Below are 20506 nucleotides of genomic sequence, written 5' to 3'. Positions count from 1 at the left end.
AGTATTGACATTTTTAAGTCATCAAAATAATTTATAATAGTTAAATGCCTCTTAAATATACATGATATATTCTGAAGCTAAAAGTAATATACACTCAACCAGTTTCTAAAATCTATTTGGAACATTAAACATGATAGACGTAAAAAAAAAAAAAATCTCTTATGAAGTCCTCTATGAAAGGAAATTGCCACAAGTTCCTGGTTAGACAGAAACTGTTCCATCTCCAAGGGAGAATACACAGTGTAACTGTGGCTTCATAGAAGGAATTGGGTAATGTTCCTTCTGTTTCTATTTTGTAGAATAGTTTGAAGAGTATTGGTATTAGGTCTTCTTTGAAGGTCTGATAGAATTCTGCACTAAACACATCTGGTCCTGGGTTTGTTTGTTTGTTTGTTTGTTTGTTTGTTTGTTTTTTGGTTGGAAGACTTTTCATAACTACTTCTATTTCTTTAGAGGTTATGGGGCTCTTTAGATGGTTTATCTGTTCCTGATTTAACCTTGGTATTTGGTATCTGTCTAGAAAATTATCCATTTCATCCAGATTTTCCAGTTTTGTTGAACATAGGCTTTTGTAGTAGGGTCTGATGGGTTTTTTTTTTTTTTGAGTTTTCTCAGTTTCTGTTGTTATTAGCTTCCTTTTCATTTCTGATTTTGTTAATTTGGATACTGTCGCTGTGCCCTCTGGTTAGTCTTGCTAAGGGTTTATCTATCTTGTTGATTTTCTCAAAGAACCAGCTCCTGGTTTTGTTGATTCTTTGTATAGTTCTTTTTGTTTCTACTTGGTTGATTTTAGCCCTGAGTTTGATTACTTCCTGCTGTCTATTCCTCTTGAGTGTATTTGCTTCTTTTTGTTCTGGAGCTTTCAGGTATGTTATTAGCTGCTAGTGTATGCTTTCTCTAGTTTCTTTTTGTAGGCATGCAGAGCTATGAGTTTTCCTCTTAGCACTGCTTTCATTGTGTCCCATAAGTTTGGGTATGTTGTGCCTTCATTTTCATTAAATTCTAAAGTCTTTAATTTCTTTATTACTTCCTTGACCAAGTTATTGAGTAGAGCATTGTTCATCTTCCATGTGTATGTGGGCTTTCTGTTGTTTTTGTTGCTATTGAAGACCAGCCTTAGTCTGTGGTGATCTGATAGGATGTATGAGATTATTTCAATCTTCTTGTATCTGTTGAGGCCAATTTTGTGACCGATTATATGGTCAATTTTGGAGAAGGTACCATGAGGTGCTCAGAAGAAGGTATATTCTTTTGTTTTAGGATGAAATGTTCTATAGATATCTGTTAAATCTAATGGGTCCATAACTTCTGTTAGTTTCAATGTTTCTCTGTTTAGTTTGTGTTTCCATGATCTGTCCACTGATGAGAGTGGGGTGTTGAAATCTCCCACTATTGTGTGAGGTGCAAAGTGTGCTTTGAGCTTTAGTAAAGTTTCTTTTATGAATGTGGGTGCCCTTGCATTTGGAGCATAGATGTTCAGAATTGAGAGTTCTTCTTGGTAGATTTTACCTTTGATGAGGATGAAGTGTCCTTCCTTATCCTTTTTGATAACTTTTGGTTGAAAGCTGATTTTATTCGATATTAGAATGGCAATTCCAGCCAGGCAGTGGTGGTGCATGCCTTTAGTCTCAGAACTTGGGAGGCAGAGGCAGGCGGATTTCTGAGTTTGAGGCCAGCCTGGTCTACAGAGTGAGTTCCAGGACGGCCAGAGCTACACAGAGAAACCCTGTCTCAAAAAACATAAATAAATAAATAAATAAATAAATAAATAAATAAATAAATAAAATGGCAATCCCAGCTTGTCTCTTGGGACCATTTGCTTGGAAAATTGTTTTCCAGCCCTTTACTCTGAGGTAGTATCTGTCTTTGACACTGAGATGCATTTCCTGTATGCAGCAAAATGCTGAGTCCTGTTTGCATATCCAATCTGTTAGTCTATGTCTTTTTATTGGGGGAATTGAGCCCATTGTTAAGAGATGTTAAGGGATAGTGATTGTTGCTTCCTGTTATTTTTGATGTTATTTTTATGTTTGTTGAAAGAAAATTACTTTCTTGCTTTTTCTGGGGTGTAGTTTCCCTCCTTGTGTTGGTGTTTTTCACCTATTATCCTTTGTAGGGCTGGATTTGTGGGAAGATATTGTGTAAATATGGTTTTGTCATGGAATGTTTTGGTTTCTCTGTCTATGGTAATTAAGCGTTTTGCTGGGTATAGTATCCTGGGCTGGCATTTGTTTTCTCTTAGGGTCTGTATGACATCTGTCCAGGATCTTTTAGCTTTCATACTCTCTGATGAGAAGTCTGATATAATTCTGATAGGTCTGCCTTTATATGTTACATGATCTTTTTCCCTTACTGCTTTTAATATTCTTTCTTTCTTTTGTGCATTTGGTGTTTTGACTATTATGTGACGGGAGGAATTTCTTTTCTGGTTCAATCTATTTGGAGTTTTGTAGGCTTCTTGGATGTTTATGGGCATCTCTTTCTTTAGGTTAGGGAAGTTTTCTTCTATAATTTTGTTGAAGAATATTTACTGGCCCTTTAAGTTGGGAATCTTCACTCTCTTCTATACCTATTATCCTTAGGTTTGGTCTTTTCATTGTGTTATGGATTTCCTGGATGTTTTGGGTTAGGAGCTTTTTGCATTTTCTTTGGCTATTGTGTCAGTGTTTTCTATGGTGTCTTGAACACCTGAGATTCTCTTTTCTATCTCTTGTATTCTGTTGGTGATGCTTGCATCTACAACTCCTGATCCCTTTCCTAGGTTTTCTATCTTTCTCTGTGGTTTTATTGTTTCTATTTTCATTTTTAGATCCTGGATGGTTTTGTTCAATTCCTTCACCTGTTTGGTTGTGTTTTCCAGTAATTCTCTTAAGGGATTTTTGTGTTTCTTCTTTAAGGGCTTCTAGCTGTTTACCTGTGTTCTCCTGTGTTTCTTTAAGAAAGTTATTTATGTCCTTCTTAAAGTCCTCTATCGGCATCATGAGATGTGATATTAAATCAGAGTCTTGCTTTTCTGGTGTGTTGGGGTATCCAGGACTTGCTGTGATAGTAGAACTGGGTTCTGATGATGCCAAGTAGTCTTGGCTTCTGTTGCTTATGTTCTTGGGCTTGCCTCTCGCCATCTGGTTATCTCTGGTGTTAGCTGGTTTTGCTGTCTCTGACTGTGGATTGTCCCTCCTGCAAGCCTGTGTGTCTGTACTCCTGAGAGACAAGTTCTCTCCTGGATGAATTTGGGTATGAAGAGCTGTGGCACATCGGAAGGATCCTGTCCCAGGCTGTTCTTTGGTTTCTGTGTCCTGAGGGCTCTGGACGAGTCCCTCAGAGCGGAAGTGGTAGTCTTACCTGTGCTCACAGGCGCATCTGCACTCCTGGGAGACCAGCTCTCTCCTGGTGGTATTTGGGTATGGAGCGCTGTGGTACAGCATCAGCTCCTACTGCAGACTGACTTAAGACATCTTTATTGTTATTTTCCTCTCCTCCTCACTTCTTTATTTGCCTCCCTCCCCCTTTTCTAAGTGCTCCCTTGTACCTGTTTACCTGGTTAGGTCATTTGTATTCCATATAGCTCTTCACTGTTCTCCCAAAAGATCTTTCTTAATTGTTAAGAAATGTCTTAGCCTAAACTATTTATTCACTTATTTTAGGCAATATTTAATGTAATGAAATTACTCTACAAGTTGTTATAAGCAACGTAAGTCTTATATATTAACTTTATAAACATGCAATTTATATGTGGGTTTGATTATAGAAATGAATATTCTTTAAGGAAAAATTGATGTGCAGCTTTATTAAATGATATCTTAACTAACATTTTCCTTCTTGATATAGATCACATTTTGTAATAATAAATGCAACAGAACTATCTTTTATAAAAATAATTTAAAACCATAATGACTTTGTGGGGGTTTTGGCAATTACATTTTTATTGCTATGTTTTACTTCTGTTTTGTGATTTGAAAGTGTCTGACTCTGTAGTTCGGGCTGTTTTAGAGCTATATAACCCAGGCTGGTCTTGAACATGTCTTAATTTTTGTTGTTGTTGTTTTTTTTGGTCTGGCAGCAGCAGATGTGACTTTTTTTTTTTTTAAAGAGATTGTTTTATGTATGTGCCTGCATGTATGCACATCATTGTGTACATGCCTAGGGCCTTGAGGCCGTATGAGGTTGTATCCTCTGAAACTGAAGTTAGAGACAATTTTGTGAGTCACTATGTAGGTGTTGGGAATTGAATCCAGGCCTTGTGCCAGGGCAGCAAGTGTTCTTACCAGCTGAGCCATGAGCCATCTCTGTCTGGCCATGATGGAGAAGATGTGAACCAGTAACACTTTCATTGCCTGGTATATTTTCAGTAAATTGTCTTCCTAGAATACATGATTAGTACCTTGTTTTGTAGTGTGTTTCATAAGACACACAGTGTAAACAGGTTGTATTTAGTCGACTCATTTTTTTAAACAAAGAAACATGAGACTTATTGTGTACTCATGATTTCAAACATGGGGTAAAATTGTTTGGAAGTCAGGATTTTTGTAAGTCACTTGATATTTAATACTCTGGGATTTTCTTTTTTGTAAAATCGCATTTATTTACTTGTGTGTGTGTGTGTGTGCGTGTGTGCGTGCTAATGCATGTGGGGGGTTAAAGGACAACTTGGAGGAGTCAGTTCTCTCTTTACATGTGGTTTCCAGGAGATAAACTTAGGTCTTCAGGCATCTTGCTGACTCCAAAACTCTTTTTCTTTTTCGATAGCCACTGTGATAAGTCATTTATTCTTCTGAAAAAATTTTTTGCCTTTATCATGTAGAGGATAACTGTCGAATGCAGTGCTCTGATTAATATGTAGAAAAGAGACAAAAATCACTGCATAGTAAACACTATGATGACTGTTGAATAAGCTGGTTGTTTTTTCTTTCTCTTGTGAAATGCAGGGTATATTTACTTCTGGCACATGGGAAGAGCAATCAGATGAAATTTCCTTTGCTGACTTCAGGTTTTCAGTCACTCATCACTATCTTGTACAAGAGTCTCCTGATAAAGAAGGAAAGGATGAAGAATCGGAGGGTATGGATTTTTTTGGGGTTGGGAGGTTCATGTTTGTACAATATCTTAAGAGTCTAATTTTTAGTTATTAGTTTAGTTCTCATAACTCAGTAATACCCATAGGAGGAATTTTTTGGTAACCACATTTGAAGTAGCTGAGGTGCTAGTACTGCATCTGAAGTAGAAGAAGAGCCACAGTGACAGTCACTTTAAAAGTGGCTGACCCAGCAGATATTTACTGAGTGATTCACATGCTGAGTATTCTGCTATGTCCTTTTGAATGTGCATTTCAAGTAGGGAAGATAGAGTGTGGAAGTAACTGTAAAAGGAGACAGAGAGTGATAAATGGTGTGCTAAGGACAGATGAAATTCCACTGAAGTTGTGAGGGTGACTTAATCAGGAGAAGGAGATTAGGTAAGGTTATTTGGAGATTGAGGTAAGTAAGCTAGCCTATGAAGGAGTGCAAGTAAAGGCAGTTTGTGGGCTGATGAGTAGACCTACGTGTAGGATGTGCATTAGCCTCTGATTGTTTGAACTGGTTAGTTACTCTACCGTTTTAAACTTGTGTTATCTCATCTGTACCTTGAGGGTTACTGTGGAATTTAATAAGACATTAAACCTAAGCCCTTACCTTAGTATCTGATGTACACTAGTCATTTATTTAGTAAATGGCGATTATGATTGGTAGTAGGTCATGTGATCTACAGTCTGCTCTGAGATGCACTAGTGTGTAACAGTGAGCAGGGGGTTTCAGTTGATAATCAAACACAGTAGTCAGTATCCTCCCTTTGTCTTATGGGATTCATCCCAAGATGCCTGAAATCATACATAATACCGACTATATAGCATGTTTTACAAATACATACATCTGTGATAAAACATAATTTATAAATTATCACTATAAGAGATTGCCAACAATAATTAGTAAAATAGAAAAATAAAATGATACTATGAATGAAAGTTACTAAAAAAAAAGTTATTTTTGAAAATTTCCATTAAGTATCATATTTGGATCATACTTGGTAGGAAACTCCAGAAAGCAAAAGGTGGTGGAACCATACCCAACATAATCTTTCTAAAAATAAGTAGATATAATATGTTCCATTCTTTTGGTCAAAGCAGGTTATCATTTATAAGCTTGGGCCTAAAGTGCCTGCTTTTCCTGGTAGGGATGGTGTGGTACCTTTTCTGTTGTATATGTTCCTGTAGACAAAACTGTATGATTTCCAGATTTAGAATGAGAAAGTAAAGTGATAATAGTGACCAAATGGACATATATATATATATATATATATATATATATATATATATATATATGTGTGTGTGTGTGTGTAAGATAATTATGTAACAAAGCAAACAGAAGGGAGTATCTTTTTTGAAAGAAAGAGCAGGTGTGAAGTGTTTACATTTTGTGGGATGATAATCAAGGATATCCAGGTCTATATTATACTGATAAATGAAGGAGTCTTCAAAATAAAGTTTTATTGGTTTATATTAGAGTTATAAGGCCTTATCTTAGAGTTAGGATGCTAGAGATGAGAATGCTTCAGCTGTGTGTTTCTGAGATAAACAGATGAAGAGGGTTGGTGTAAGAGAAGGTGAAGATAGTGAAGACATTGTTGCTTGTATGGGTTGTACTATGCAGTTTCCTTTCTAGTTGGTTGTGATCTACGCTGTAACTAATGGAGTTAGAAGAAAAATTTTAGTTAGCTTAGAGATACACATTTAAAGCTATATTACCAACGCCAGGAAGACCAAGAGTTTTGGAGTTTTTTATTATATTTGGTAAATCAAGGTTTCAAAATATTGATCCTTTTCCATTTATTTTAGAATATTAGTAAAATATATAATAAATAATAATAAATTTGGTAAAAATTATAACTAACACAGATATATTTTATAAGCAAATATTTGTTATATATTTATTGATGCATATAATGATAATTTGTGTCAGTTCCTGATTATGGATCAGGATGTAAGTGCTAAAGATATGTGGGTTAGAATGAGAACTGGAGTACAGAAAGATTTTATAAAGATTTTAAAGATATCTAGGGTAATGGAAGAAGCTAGCTATAAGAGGTGACAAGGATTTGTCAGAAGTCTAAACTGACAATTGCTAGTCTGCAGTCTAGTAAGACATGATTTCCCTAAAGCATGGGTAAAATCACTTAAAAATTTAAAGTTTAAATGGACTTTTTTTTTTTTTTTTACTCTCAAATGTTTCTGTAGATGCTATTCCGCAGTCAATGCAAGATTTGCTATGTATGAATAATGACTTTCCTCCAAGGGCACATTGCCTGGTAAGATGGTATGTATCCTTTTTATTCAGATGTTGTTTGTGAGTTTGTGAGTGAGAGAGAGAGAGAAAGAGAGAAAAAGTATGTGTGTATGTGTGTATATTTTGTTGTTGTTTGTTTTGTAATAGGATTCCTTTACATAGCCCTGGTTGTCCTTGAACTCTGTATAGACCAGCTTACTTCAAATTCACAGATTTCCTGCCTCTGCTCTCCAGGTGGTGGGATTAAAGATGTGTGCTACCACACCCAGTAAATATGTGTGTTTTAAGGCGAGCCCAAGACTAACTCTAGGTTCAGTGATTGACTAGGGGACTGAAAGGACCAGCGACTGCCTGTTATTAAAGCTGTTTATTATAGCAACAGGCACAAAGTACAGTCAACAGAAGACAGGAATTAAAAACCTGCTGACATCAAACTTAAAAGTTTTTCTGATAAAGTCCTATAGGTTATGACAATATATGAAACATCTATCAGGAAGACTTTTCAGATACTCCTCAAAGCTTAAAGGACTTGGTCAGTAGGGATACTTTGGATAGTATATACCAAAATTCAGACTCCCAAAAGGAAAACAGTGTAAAATAAAGCCATATTATTTGTACAAGCATTTTAAATACACTGAGTAAGTTTTTATCAACTTGAGAATGATGAGAGCCTTCCCCAGGTCCAGATTCCCAGATGCTAACCAAGAGGTAGTTTGATAGGCATCTCTCAGGACTACTGTCTCGTGCTTGCTCTGAACTCTTCTGCACACTGCATATCATAACCCAGAGTGATACCTATTTGCAGTTCTGATGAATAGTAAAGAACACTTAAATATCATAGATTTAGTGTATATTATTATAAATTTAAGTAAAATGTTGATTTCAAACAGTCACGTGATAAAATCAAAACCCATATGTCTGAATAGCTATAAATGTGATAACATTAATGCAAGAGGCATCTTGCATTTGAAGGTTTTTGATTTTTCTCAGTTATTCAGTCTCTGAACATTATGTTGGAGGGTACATTTAGTATACTATCTAGGGAACATAACTCAGTGGGTAGAGTGTTTAGTATGTATGAAACTCTCAGTTTGATCCATAGGACCTCATAAACCAGATGTGGTAATACATGCTAGTAATCACAGTACTTGGGTGGAAACAGGAGAGACGCTGTTAAAATGTTGGCTATATTATAGGTAGTTACTGGGAGATTGTTCTCTTTCGTTTTTCCTAAGCATTAGAAAAACAGCAGCCAACTATTTGAAAATGAAACATATTAAATGTGCCTGTATTTTCTTTCATTAAAAACATATTTTAAAACACTTATTGTGAGCCAGATATAGACATACCAAAATATGTTCCTTATGTCAGAAAGCTATGGCTTTGGTAAGGAAATAGACAGTAGCTACACAGTGTGATAAATGCTCATGCATTGCAGATTTGATGGAAGGTCTTATCCCCCTAATACACATGGATCATGTAAGGAAACTATTTCTTAGAAGAGCTGATAATGCACCCTAGTCCTCCAGGACACGTGATAGTAAGTCTAGCTGTTTAGGTTTCAAGATGAAATGCCCCCCATAGCCATTAGTCAACTGGCAGTCCTTTTATAAGCTTTGTAAACCAGCATTTATCTTCCATTTGTATGACTTTGACTCCTTCAGTACTTCATAAAAGTAGAGTATTTCTCCTTTTGTGACTTACTGGCTGTGCTTTCAAGGTACATTTATTCTGTTTTAAGGGTCACCGTTCCATTGTATGATTTGTGTGTTGGCTCAAGGTTTTTATGGGCATTCGGGTTATTTCTTTGTTTGGATGCTGTGAACAGGAGTGCCTGCTTTTGTTCTTTTTGGTCTAGACCCAGAAGTGGGATTGCTAGGATGAGTGGTAGGTCTTTTTTAATTTATAAAATTTTATTATTATTCTTGAAATGGAGTTTCACTGTGTAGTTTTGCCTGGCCTGGAACTCACTGTGTAGACCAGACTGTATATGAACTCAGAGATCCTCTTGTCTCTGAGTGAGTGTACCACCATGCCTGGCTGTGTGGTGACTTAGAGACTCGCGTTCTGTTTCTCACAGCAGCTTTACTGCATTCTGTCCTCACCAGGAAAGCCAGAGTTCTAGGTTAGGTTCTCTTTTCCTTTTCCTTTTAGATAATAGTGACTGTGAAGTGTTTCATGATGACTCTGATTCGCATGCCTTCTGCTGACTACTGATGTTCATCATCTCTTTATGGGATTTAAAAACAGTCGTGTAACCTTTTGGGAGATGATAGTTGTTTGAATCCTTTGTTCATTAAAATAATCTAGTTGCTTAGCTGGCCAGGGGTGCTCCTTAAATTCTTCCAGCACTTTCTAGGCAGAGGCATGTGATCTATGTGAGTTCTAGGTCAACCAGTGATACATAGTAAGACCCTGTCAAAAGAAGGGGAAAAAATTAGAAAACCTAGTTGTTCATTTTTTTTTTTGCTAGTTTTTTGCACACACTTTCTTGCTCTTTCTCTTTTAATACCTATACTAGTGTTTGTTGACTTGGTAAAAGGAATAGTTCAAAGTCTCAAGTAGAGCTTGTAAGAATATTTAAACCAATGAGTTATTTTGACAGCAAATAGATCATAATGATAGGAAAAGATGTTAAAATTCAGAGAAGGGTATATGTTTAATGGAGATCATCAGTTGATATTTAAGCTAACTCCTTAAAAGATTTATTTTATTAAATCAAAATAAAAAATCAGTTTATTAAACCAAAAGGGTTATTTGGCAACAGTATCAATGTCAGAAAGGCAGATGTTCTTATCCTTCTGGAACTTAACTTCCAGGAATGTACTGTACAGATACATTTGTAGAATTTGCTCATTAAGTTATTTCAACACCAGCATCCTGGGAGCAGAACTGGTCAGTAGAGATTGGTCCATGAAAGTTAGGAACAGATGGAACATTTCTGGAAGAACATCAAGAAACTTGTTTTCTTCCAAGGATAATTCATGCACATCCTGGTTTCTTTCAACTATCTGCTGCTGCCTCCACAGGGTGAACCTTACTTTCATGTGTCAGAGGGTAGAGATGAGCTGAGTGAGGAGTGAAAAATTTTGCTTATGAATCTTTGGGGGAAACCCTCAAACTGTGTCAGAGTCACAGTAGCATCTAAACAATAAACAGTATGAGTTAGACTTTGAGGAAAAGGTTTTTGTTTGGTTTGGTTTTTGTTTTTTTATTATGAAACAATTTATTAGAATAGGCTTACAAGACAGTCTGTGTTTCAGCAGTTCCAATCTGGTGACCAAGGTAAAGAAAAGTTTTTATATGCTTCATTTCAAGGGATTTTTTGAGAAAATTCATTAAAACTAGGATTTATGACTACACATGCAGAGACTAACTTAAAATAGGCAAGTGATATGAATAATGTTGTTCAAAGAATTATTTTCTTTATTTAAAAATTATTAGATAAAATCCACTTAAGAGTATTGAGATGAGTTGTTGCTGGTCAGAGAGTACATCAAGTTGGCCTTAAATTATTACTATTTTCTAGAAGTTATCCAGCAGGGGCCGGAGCAATAATAGCTCAGCTGTTCAGAGCACTGGCTGCTCTTCCAGAGAACCTGGGTTTGGTTCCCAGCACCCACAGGTAGCTCACAACATCTAAAACTCCAGTTCCAGGGGATCCAAAACCCTCTTCTGGCCTGTGTTAGCACCAGGCATGCATGTGATGCATAGACATACATCCAGGCAAATCACTCATACACATGCAGAGACACACAAATTTGTGGCTTTAATGACTTGGCAACTAAATGAGAAAATATCATTGTTGTAGATACCATAGCAAGAGGAAGCTACACCTAATAATGTTATAACCCCTGCCTAATATGTATCCTTGAGTAAAGAAATACAAGAAATCTTTTAGGATACTTTATGACTGTATCTCAACACTGTACAGGTATATCAGGGCTGGTAATTATTTCCCTGGCATTCAGGTAGTCTAGCTTATTCTCTACATTGCTGGACACAGTACTACTAGTTATTTAAGGTAAGAATTCACTTAATTCTTTCATATTGTAAACTGGAGTTTTATTTGTATATATGTGTAACAAGGGGTGTGTGTGTGTGTGTGTGTGTGTATCATGTGTGCCATGGTGTCCTTGTGGATGTTAGAGGAGAGCTTTGTTGAGTTAGCTTTCTTTTGTATTTTATGGGGGTAATGAGGATTGGACTTAGGTTGGGAGGCTTGTGTGACAAGAGCCTTCTTACTAGCCCTGTAAGCTAATTTTTAAGACAAAATTGTTATGTAATGGTTACTATAATTTCAACAAATGACTTCATTTCTAATGAATAGAGGGGATGAAAAAGATGGAATTACTTCTTAAAGAAAAGTCAGAGCCTGGGGTTAGCTCAGTGGTAGAGCAATTACCTAGCAAGCATGGGATCCTGATTTTGACCCCTAATCCTCCAGGGAGAAAAATGAAAAAGAAATTCAGGCTCAGTGGGTAAAAATGCTTGGGGCATAATCCTGACAACCTGAATTCAATCCCTGGAGCCCACTCACAGAGAACTGATTTCTGAAAGTTATCCTTTGGTCTTCACATGTGCACTGTGGCCAAAGCATAACCATACCCACATATACACACTGGATTTTTTTTTAAATAAAGTTTCAAATGTATATGCATGCAGTTGCCATGTGGGGTTGGACTAGGTTGAAGTAAAGAGTCTGATAGTACAGATTTGGCTTAAATTTCCTATAGGGAAGCTTCTCATACTTTTCAAATAATGGCTGTCTTTACTGGGGTGATTTTCTCTTGAAGGTATGGACTGCGTGAGTTTGTGGTGATTGCTCCTGCTGCACACAGTGACGCAGTTCTCAGTGAATCCAAGTGTAACCTCCTCCTTAGTTCCATTTCTATTGCTTTGGGAAACACTGGCTGGTAAGTACACTTCACAGATGTTGAAAATATGTTAAAATACTTGTACTAATATAATTCAGAAAGGTGATTGGTTATTAAATGTTGCCTTTTTTTTTCTATAATGAAGACTTTAGTTCCTACCCTTGTACATTGTTATAGTAGAATTTGGTATGTGAGGATGAAATTGGAGCTGTGCATGATAGAACAAGTCTTTAATCCCAGCACTCAAGAGGCCTGGGCAAGAGAATCATAAATTTAAGGCCAGCCTGGACTGCACATTAAAACCTCGTCTCAAAAGAGGAATAAACCAAGACCCCCAAAAGGAGTATAATTAATTAATAAAACCCTTTGGGAAGTTCCTTCCTAAAGAAAATCCAATGTTCTTTGTATATTTCAAATGAGGGATGAATTTTGCTACAAAATCTGATTTGAAAATTTGTATAGTACTAGACATTATTTTGGGTTTAACTTTTTTTCTTTTTTGGGGGGGGGATTAACTTTTTTCTGTATTTTTGTGCCCCTCCCCTCCTCTTTTTTGTTTTGTATTGTTTTGACTTTGAGATAGGGTCTCACTCTGTAGGCCTAGGTGATCTGGAGCGCTGACCAGGCCAGCCTCAAACTCACATAGATCTGCTTGCCTCTTCTCCCTTGAGTGCTTAGATTAAAAGGCGAGTGCCACCATGCTCTCAGCAACTCTCTGTTCTTAGGTGTAAGTATTTAAGAACATGAAGTTAGCTTTATCCATTCAGCTACTTTGAAGGTGCTTTTTTTTTTTTTTTTTTGGCCTATTAGATAGGCCAGGAGAATCTTATTGTGAATTTACTAGTGGAAATATTGATGCACTTGAGTAACTTAAGGAATATTTTGAACTTTTAAAAATTTTGTTATGTTTTGGTAGCATAAGCTTAGCCTTCAATGGTGGAGCCATCTTTCCAGTCATTTCCTCCCATAAAAAACACTGGCAAAGCTGTGTTTACAGTGGAGTATTGTAACTTGGGAATGTATTTTGTAGCCTGTTCTTGTAATTTACCATATTTGTGTTCTAGAAACACCATAGATGTTGTATTAGATCAATCATTGTTCCTAAGGGGAAATGCATAGGTTCTCATGAGTTTTTGGTCACATTCTTATTAACTCTATACTTTATGATTTTGTTTCATGTATGTTTCTGTTTAAAGATATCATATTATGTTCTTATATATTAATATGTATTGTTGATCCATTGAGATTGAGCTCACAGCCAACTCATGAAAGCTTGTAATTCATGTTTGAATGAATCATTTTTTACACACATCTTCTGTCTGTAAGACATTATTACAGCCTTCTGGCTCTTAGGAACACTGCTTTCAGATCCACCTAGATCATCAAAGGACACCTTTTATAGTCTGAGAGTTGAAACAAGAAGGGGCATCATTACCTAATTTTTCATCTGAAACATTAAGCACAATTTTTCTGCTCTACAAATATGCAAATAACTCTGTACTGCTGGTATTGTTTGGGGGGTTACAGATGTGATTTTAGTGAGTAGACTGATTTACAGAAGCAGAAACCCGTGATGAATGAGAATTAGCTCTACCTTTAAGTGGTAAAGAAAGGCATTCTTTGCCACAAAGTTGGTTTAAAGTTTTCTTGCTAAAGTGCTAGTAGACTTCACCACCTTGTTTAGGGTGAGGAGAGGAGGAACTAAGTGTATCTTTGTAATAAATGAGAATCTGTATTTAAAAGTTTTCTTCCTGTAGAAATTGAAACTACTTAAAATAACAGGAATAGTTTTGAGGTTTAGGATTATTTACTGTTTAATGAGTGAGCTTGATTTCTGGTCCTTTTTTAATCTATATCCTATAGCCAGGTACCATTGTTTGTCCAAATACATCACAAATGGCGACGAATGTACATGGGAGAATGTCAAGGTCCTGGTGTTCGAACTGACTTTGAAATGGTTCATCTTCGAAAAGTGCCAAATCAGTACACTCATTTGTCAGGCCTGCTGGACATCTTCAAATCAAAAATTGTGAGTTGACATTGGTATTGTCAGTCTTACTTGGAATACAGATAAAAGTAGCAGTTTGGTAATTTGAGCATACAGAAATTTTTTAATATCAACAATGTAATAAATTATAATCAAACTTGATTAGCAAACTGAACTAAAATATGTAAATGAAATTTATGATTTTATGTATTAGTTAGAAAATTAATTGAGGAGTTGGAGAAATGACTCAGCTTTTCTTCCAGAGGACCTGAGCTCCATTCTAAGCCCCACACGGTGACTCTCAGCCTTTTGTGACTCCAGTTCAAAGCACGCCAGTGTCCTGTTCTGACCTCTGAGGGCACCAGACACAATGTGTGGTGCACAGATATACATGCAGCAAAACTTCAATAAACTTAAAATATAAAAAGAAAAAAATTAATTGAAAAGAAAAAATAACCAACTGATATTGCATGTCTCTTTAGTGTGATCGACTGAGGAAAACTCATCTGAGTAGTGTTTCTGTCAGGATGTTTAACATAAATAAAAATGTGTAAAATGTGTAAAAGGAACCGTTTATTTCCAAAGTTGAACCATTTTAGCAAAGTAATTGATCTGGACTCATGAAAATAAAAGCTGTAGCTGATTACATTAAAGATGAACGAGAGATGACTGCCACATGCAGTGAATGATTTTTACTGGATCAAGGCAGGACAGGAAAGATCTGATTTAGGATTGTTGGGATAGTTTTAATATGTACTGAGTATTTAAAATAGTGTTGACGTTGAACTTCTTATGTTCATCGTTACGGCTGCATAGGAAGACATCCTTCTTAAGTAGTTGCTGAGGTACTGAGATGTGAAGTGCCTTGATTACAAATTTTAAAGTGTTCAGGAAAAAAACTGCACATGTAGAAGGGAGGGTTCTGTGCCACAGAACTTGGTAAAAAATCATGTGAGTGTTGAGTATATTCATTTTCCAACTTTTCTAAACATTTTACTATTTTAAAAAGGAATTTATCTTTTTAAATAGGTATTGTTTGTTAGGATTAGAACTTGATTAGAAAAACACAGGACCAGAGATTTGGCTTAGTGTAGTAGAAAGCTTGCCTAGCATGCATGAGATTCTTTGTTCTATCTCCAGTACTGGAAAGTAAGAAAGGAAGGTTGGCATGAGACCTTTCATCCTGTGGTGTTTTGAATGAAAGTAGCACTGGTAGGCTCTTAAGTTTGAATGCTTGATCCCCAGTTAATGCAGCTGTTTGAGAAGAATTAGGAGGTGTCTTGTTGGAAGAGGTGTGTCACTGGTGATAGGCTTTGAAAAAGCCCATGCCAGGCCATGTGTCTTTTTCCATTCTTTGCCTGCTGCATGTAGATCAGGATGTCGAGGTCTCAGCCAGGGCTAGGGCTCCAGCGCCACTCTGGCAGCTGCCACCATGCTTCTCTGCCATGATGTTCACAGACTAACCCTCTGGAACTGTAAACAAACCCCAGTTACTTGCCTCGCTTTATAAGTTGCCTTAGTTGATGGTGTCTCTTCACAGCAAGAGAGCAGTAACTAAGAACATTCCCAGTACTATTAAAAGGAAGAACAGAAGAATTGAAGTAGGGAGGGAGCCGTGTCTGATCCTTGTTCTTTTCAGATACCTCAGTCTACCTCTGTCTGTACTGCTTTGGGACTGGGGCAGAAGTGATCTGTCAGAATGACTGAACTGCCACTTCTACCTCATTTGATACTGGGCCTAAAAAAGAGAAAAAACAAAACAAAACAACAACAAAACCAGAATCATACTGTTCTTTTCTAGGGCACAGTAGACTGGGATTTGGATTTGTTTCTCATCATACCCACCTTGTACTTAGACTTTAAAATGAGCTTTTGTTTATCCTTTATCACCGGTGACATGTATAGGGGCTGCTTCTGAGCTAAATGATTCTATAGCTTTGTTACTCAGAGGTATAGTATTCAAGGGAACAATATCAAACCTGTGCTTAACACATGTGTGTTCCCATGTGACTCCTGAACCTGTTTTAATCTTGTTCTACTTAACGGGAGAGAAGGCAGGGTCATAGAATTTTTATTATTGCTATAGTGTACTTATGGATAATTCTAACTGTTCTTTTGTTAATTGATTTATTTACTATTTTGTATGAGTGATCATGCTTAAATATTATACCTGATTTTGATTTCCATATTACTTAAAAGATAGAATTTCCCTAAATGTATTGATAAGCTCTAAAATGTATATAATTCTGTATGACATTCAGTGTCTGAAATGGATAGTAAAAAAGTATAGGGGCTGGAGAGATGGCTCAGCAGTTAAGATCACGCCCTCTGCTCTTGTAGAGGACCCAGATTTGATTCCCAGCACACACACACACACACACACACACCATGCATGCACATGCATGCACGCACGCACACATAGAGGCTTAAAACTACCCGTAACTGCAGTTCCAGAGAAACAGCCCTCTTCAATCTCCGTAAGTACTAAATGCACACGGCTCAGAGACATGCATGCAGGCAACACAAACACCCAACTGTGCTTTTTATAACACAGTTGAAGATTACTTCAAATAATGGGATATATATTTCTTTTCTGGTGGTAGTTTAAGCACTTTATTTTCAGGTAATTTGTTCCCTGGCATCGTTTTTAGACCTTATGTTTATTTCTTTGGATTTTGACATTCAATCTCACTGTATTGCCTAGGCTGGGCTGGAATGCCCTGGGACTCTGAGAACACTGAGCTTAATTTTTTTTTTAATGTACATAACTTTTTCACTAGAGAAAATATTTGTGGAAAAATATGCAGAAATTAAAGAGATCTCTTGCTTTTCAAATACACAGTCAAGTAATAGTGACACTTCCTGGAGTTTGCTTTTCCAGTTTTTAAAACAAGGTCTGACATTGCCAGTGCTGTTTCTTTCTGTAGTCTCTTCCTCCTTTATTCTTTCCATAAAAGGTTATTAGCTTTAAAAAGTTACTCTTTGTTGTGATGCTTTATCTCTACTGCTTCCCCCCTTTCTTGTGCTCTCCTACCCCCAGTTGCCCCTTTCCACTTGAATGTCATGTGATATGTTGTCCTTCCCCTTTCACAACCCCTCTTGATACTCACTCATAGTTCCCTATCCAGTTTCATAGGCTGTACCTATTCCTACAACCCCATACTTATGTGCACACAGACATTAAAAGTTAAGATCTGACTCTTAAAATCTTTCCATCCACCTTTTGGTGATGCTCTCTGAGCCTTAGGTTGTATAGGTTGCATTATAGATGTGTCAGTTGGGATTGCAGTTTTTTCCTTTCCAAAAATTTTATTTATTTTGAGGCATGTATCACTATGCAGCTGGTTTGGAACTTGCTGTGTAGACAAGCAAGACCTTGAACTCACAAAGCTCGCTCTCGCTCTCTCTCTCTTTCTCTCTCTCTCTCTCTCTCGCTTGTTCTCTCACTCTCTTTCTTGCCCTCTCTGTCTGTCTGTCTGTCTGTCTGTCTCTCTCTTTCTAGGATTAAAGGCATGCACCATGCTCAGTTAGTATCTTCGTTCTTGGTTTTCTAAATTATACACTACTGGTTCAGTCTTGTTTTTCTTTTCATAGTTTGACTCTACACACTATTGTTTGAAACTGTAAACTTACATTCTAGTTTCTCAAGGGTAGCACTCCATAAATTCAAATGCTGTTGCTGGTGTTTTTAGAATACAGGATAAAACAATCACATGGTATTGTCTTTGCATGTGTTTCTAGGGCTGCCCTTTAACTCCATTGCCTCCAGTTAGCATTGCTATTCGGTTCACATATGTGCTTCAGGATTGGCAGCAATACTTTTGGCCTCAGCAGCCTCCAGGTGAGAACATTTGGAACTATGTTTAACCTATTAAATATAGATTGAAAAGAAAATGTATTAAGAAATTAAAATTATCTAATGGTGTTTCATACTAGAAATATCTATACTCTTTCAAATGTAATTGCTGATTTTGTTGTCTGTGTAATTTTTTTCTCCTGAAGAAAAGCTCACATATCTTTTAGAGACAGTGCTATTTCATATTTGACAATCTGTCAAAGCTGATATGATTTATAAAGCAACTCCTGTGATAGACCATTGTGTGCATTACCATATAGTGAATGATTAAAATACCCATGTTTAGAATGTCAGAGAAGCCATCCTCATTAGCTGACAACAGTAATGTAGAAACACCTTAGGGCAGCAGTGGTTTGTGACCCCTTTGAGGGATGAACAGGCCTTTCACAGGGTTCACCTAATACCATCAGAAAACACAGATATTTACATTATGATTCATAACAGTAGCAAAATTACAGCTATGAATTTAGCAATGAAAATAATCTCATGGTTGGGGGTCACTACAATATGAGGGACGGTATGGTCATACCATTAGGGGGATTGAGAACCACTGCCTTAGAGTATTGGGAAAAGAAGAAAATTAAGTTTGCATATAGTCTTTTGGAAGAAGATTGTAGAATATTTAATATGGGCTTAGTAAAATGTCATTAGTTTCCTGCTTAGTCATTGATGAGTCATTAATTCAAGAGTCATTAATTATTAGCCAGTAGTATCCCAGGCTATGCCAAGGACTCAGATATGAACAAGGCATCACCTAACTTCTAGAAAAGCTCAGCCTGAGAGACTTAGAACCTAACCGAGGTTTTTGTGTGATTTGTTTTTTTTCTCTGTCTGCTTTGTTGGATATAATTAATTGCTATAGTACTTCTTTTAATAACCATTTATTTAATGTTGTATGTATATGTATGTGCCATGGTGTGTAACATCAGAGGAGGTCACAGGACAACTTGTGAGAGTTTGTTCTTTTCTACTATGTGGGTTCAGGAGACGGAACTTGGGTTGTCAGGCTTGGTGGCAGGCACCTTTACTTGTTAAACTGTCTTGCCAGCCCCACAGTATTCTTTTTGTAATCCATTTTCTTTCTGAAATAATGTCTATATTTCCTTTAAAATACTTTTGTTTTGTTTTTGTAGTCCTGGCATGTCTTGGAGCTCACTATGTAAACCAGGCTGCCCTTGAACTCAAAAATTCTCTTGTCTCTGCTTTTGTGATGAAAGGAATGTGCCACCATGCTTGACCCTCTTTTTAAAAATTCTTATTATCATATATGCATTGTATAAAGTGATGTTTCATAAAGAAATATTCATTTAAGTCATCAAATCTATGCATACATATGCTGGTACGGGAGAAAACAGTCTTTGTCTCATCTCCCCATTACTGTCTCCATTCGCTCTGCTCTCCCTTTAGACTCCTCATCCCTGCAAATATGCATACATCCTGCATAGATACACACATAGTCATTTGTGTACACACACACACACACACGTACACCCCTAAATATAGAGAGCACATTATTTGTTTTTCTGAGTCAGTCTGATTTTGTTTAACATGCTGACTCACTTTCCTGGAAATGACATAATTTTGTTTATGACACAAACTCCATTGTGTATGTACATATCATATTTTTTTATCTATTCATCTGTTAGTGGACATCAAGGATGGTTCCATATCTGAGCTGTTGTGAATATGGCATGTATTTTTGTGGTATGCAGACTAGATTCCTAGTATAGTTGGATATAATAGTTTATTTTGGATTTTATTTATTTATATTTATTTGTGTGTGTGTTTGTGTGTATGTGCACTCCATATGAGTGGTGTGCATAGAGGTTCAGGTCAGAGGTCAATGTTAGATATCTTCCTCTTTCATTCTCCACATTTATTTATTTATTGATTGATTAGTTGGAAGTACATTTTATTAATTTCTTAGTAACAAATACCAGAATGGGAAAGAACAAATGGGGCTGCTGATAGTTAATTCCCTCTGTGGGAAGGCTCAAACTTCCTCAGAACTTTTTTTTTCTTGTCAACTTTGGGCTATTGCTATTGGCCGTGAGAGGGCTGAGGCAGAGCATATTTGGTAAAGTTGATAAGAAGACCGAAGGCATTGATGGCTTTGATATTACTCGGGGCTGAGGGCTCCTACTAGGGCCCCATGGAAGGTCAGGGGCTGTCTGGCATCCTGGCCTGGCCTCAGCTTGGCTTTCACTTTCTTGGCTGTGGTCTTGTAGGTGCAGGGCTTGTTCATACAGATGGTCTAGTAGTACTGGGCATTGCATGAAGCCTTCTTGGGGTGCCTTGTGGGACTTGGAACCTCTGCTTGCTTGCTTGCTTGCTTGCTTGCTTTCTCCCTTCCTTCCTTCCTTCCTTCCTTTCTTTCTTTCTTTCTTTCTTTCTTTCTTTCTTTCTTTCTTTCTTTCTTTCTTTCTTTCTTTCCCTCCCTCCCTCCCTCCCTCCCTCCCTCCCTCCCTCC

At 36.9% G+C, this 20506-nt stretch overlaps 1 protein-coding gene across 1 annotated transcript in view; it reads left to right on the top strand.

Annotated features, from left to right (window-relative positions):
* The window catches only part of Rab3gap1 (RAB3 GTPase activating protein catalytic subunit 1), a 65881-nt gene that overhangs the window by 13253 nt on the left and 32122 nt on the right, over positions 1–20506 (top strand). Inside the window, exons 4-8 of the mRNA XM_028771472.1 lie at positions 4926–5058; positions 7268–7346; positions 12113–12232; positions 14057–14222; positions 17922–18021. Coding sequence (XP_028627305.1) covers positions 4926–5058; positions 7268–7346; positions 12113–12232; positions 14057–14222; positions 17922–18021 — 598 coding nt within the window. The remainder of the gene's footprint in view (positions 1–4925; positions 5059–7267; positions 7347–12112; positions 12233–14056; positions 14223–17921; positions 18022–20506) is intronic.

This window comes from Grammomys surdaster, unplaced genomic scaffold (genome assembly GCF_004785775.1).
Source record: "Grammomys surdaster isolate TR1022 unplaced genomic scaffold, NIH_TR_1.0 208, whole genome shotgun sequence".
Classification (NCBI taxonomy): domain Eukaryota; kingdom Metazoa; phylum Chordata; class Mammalia; order Rodentia; family Muridae; genus Grammomys; species Grammomys surdaster.
Note: the sequence above shows the minus strand (reverse complement) of the source record. Positions and strands in the feature narration are given on the sequence as shown.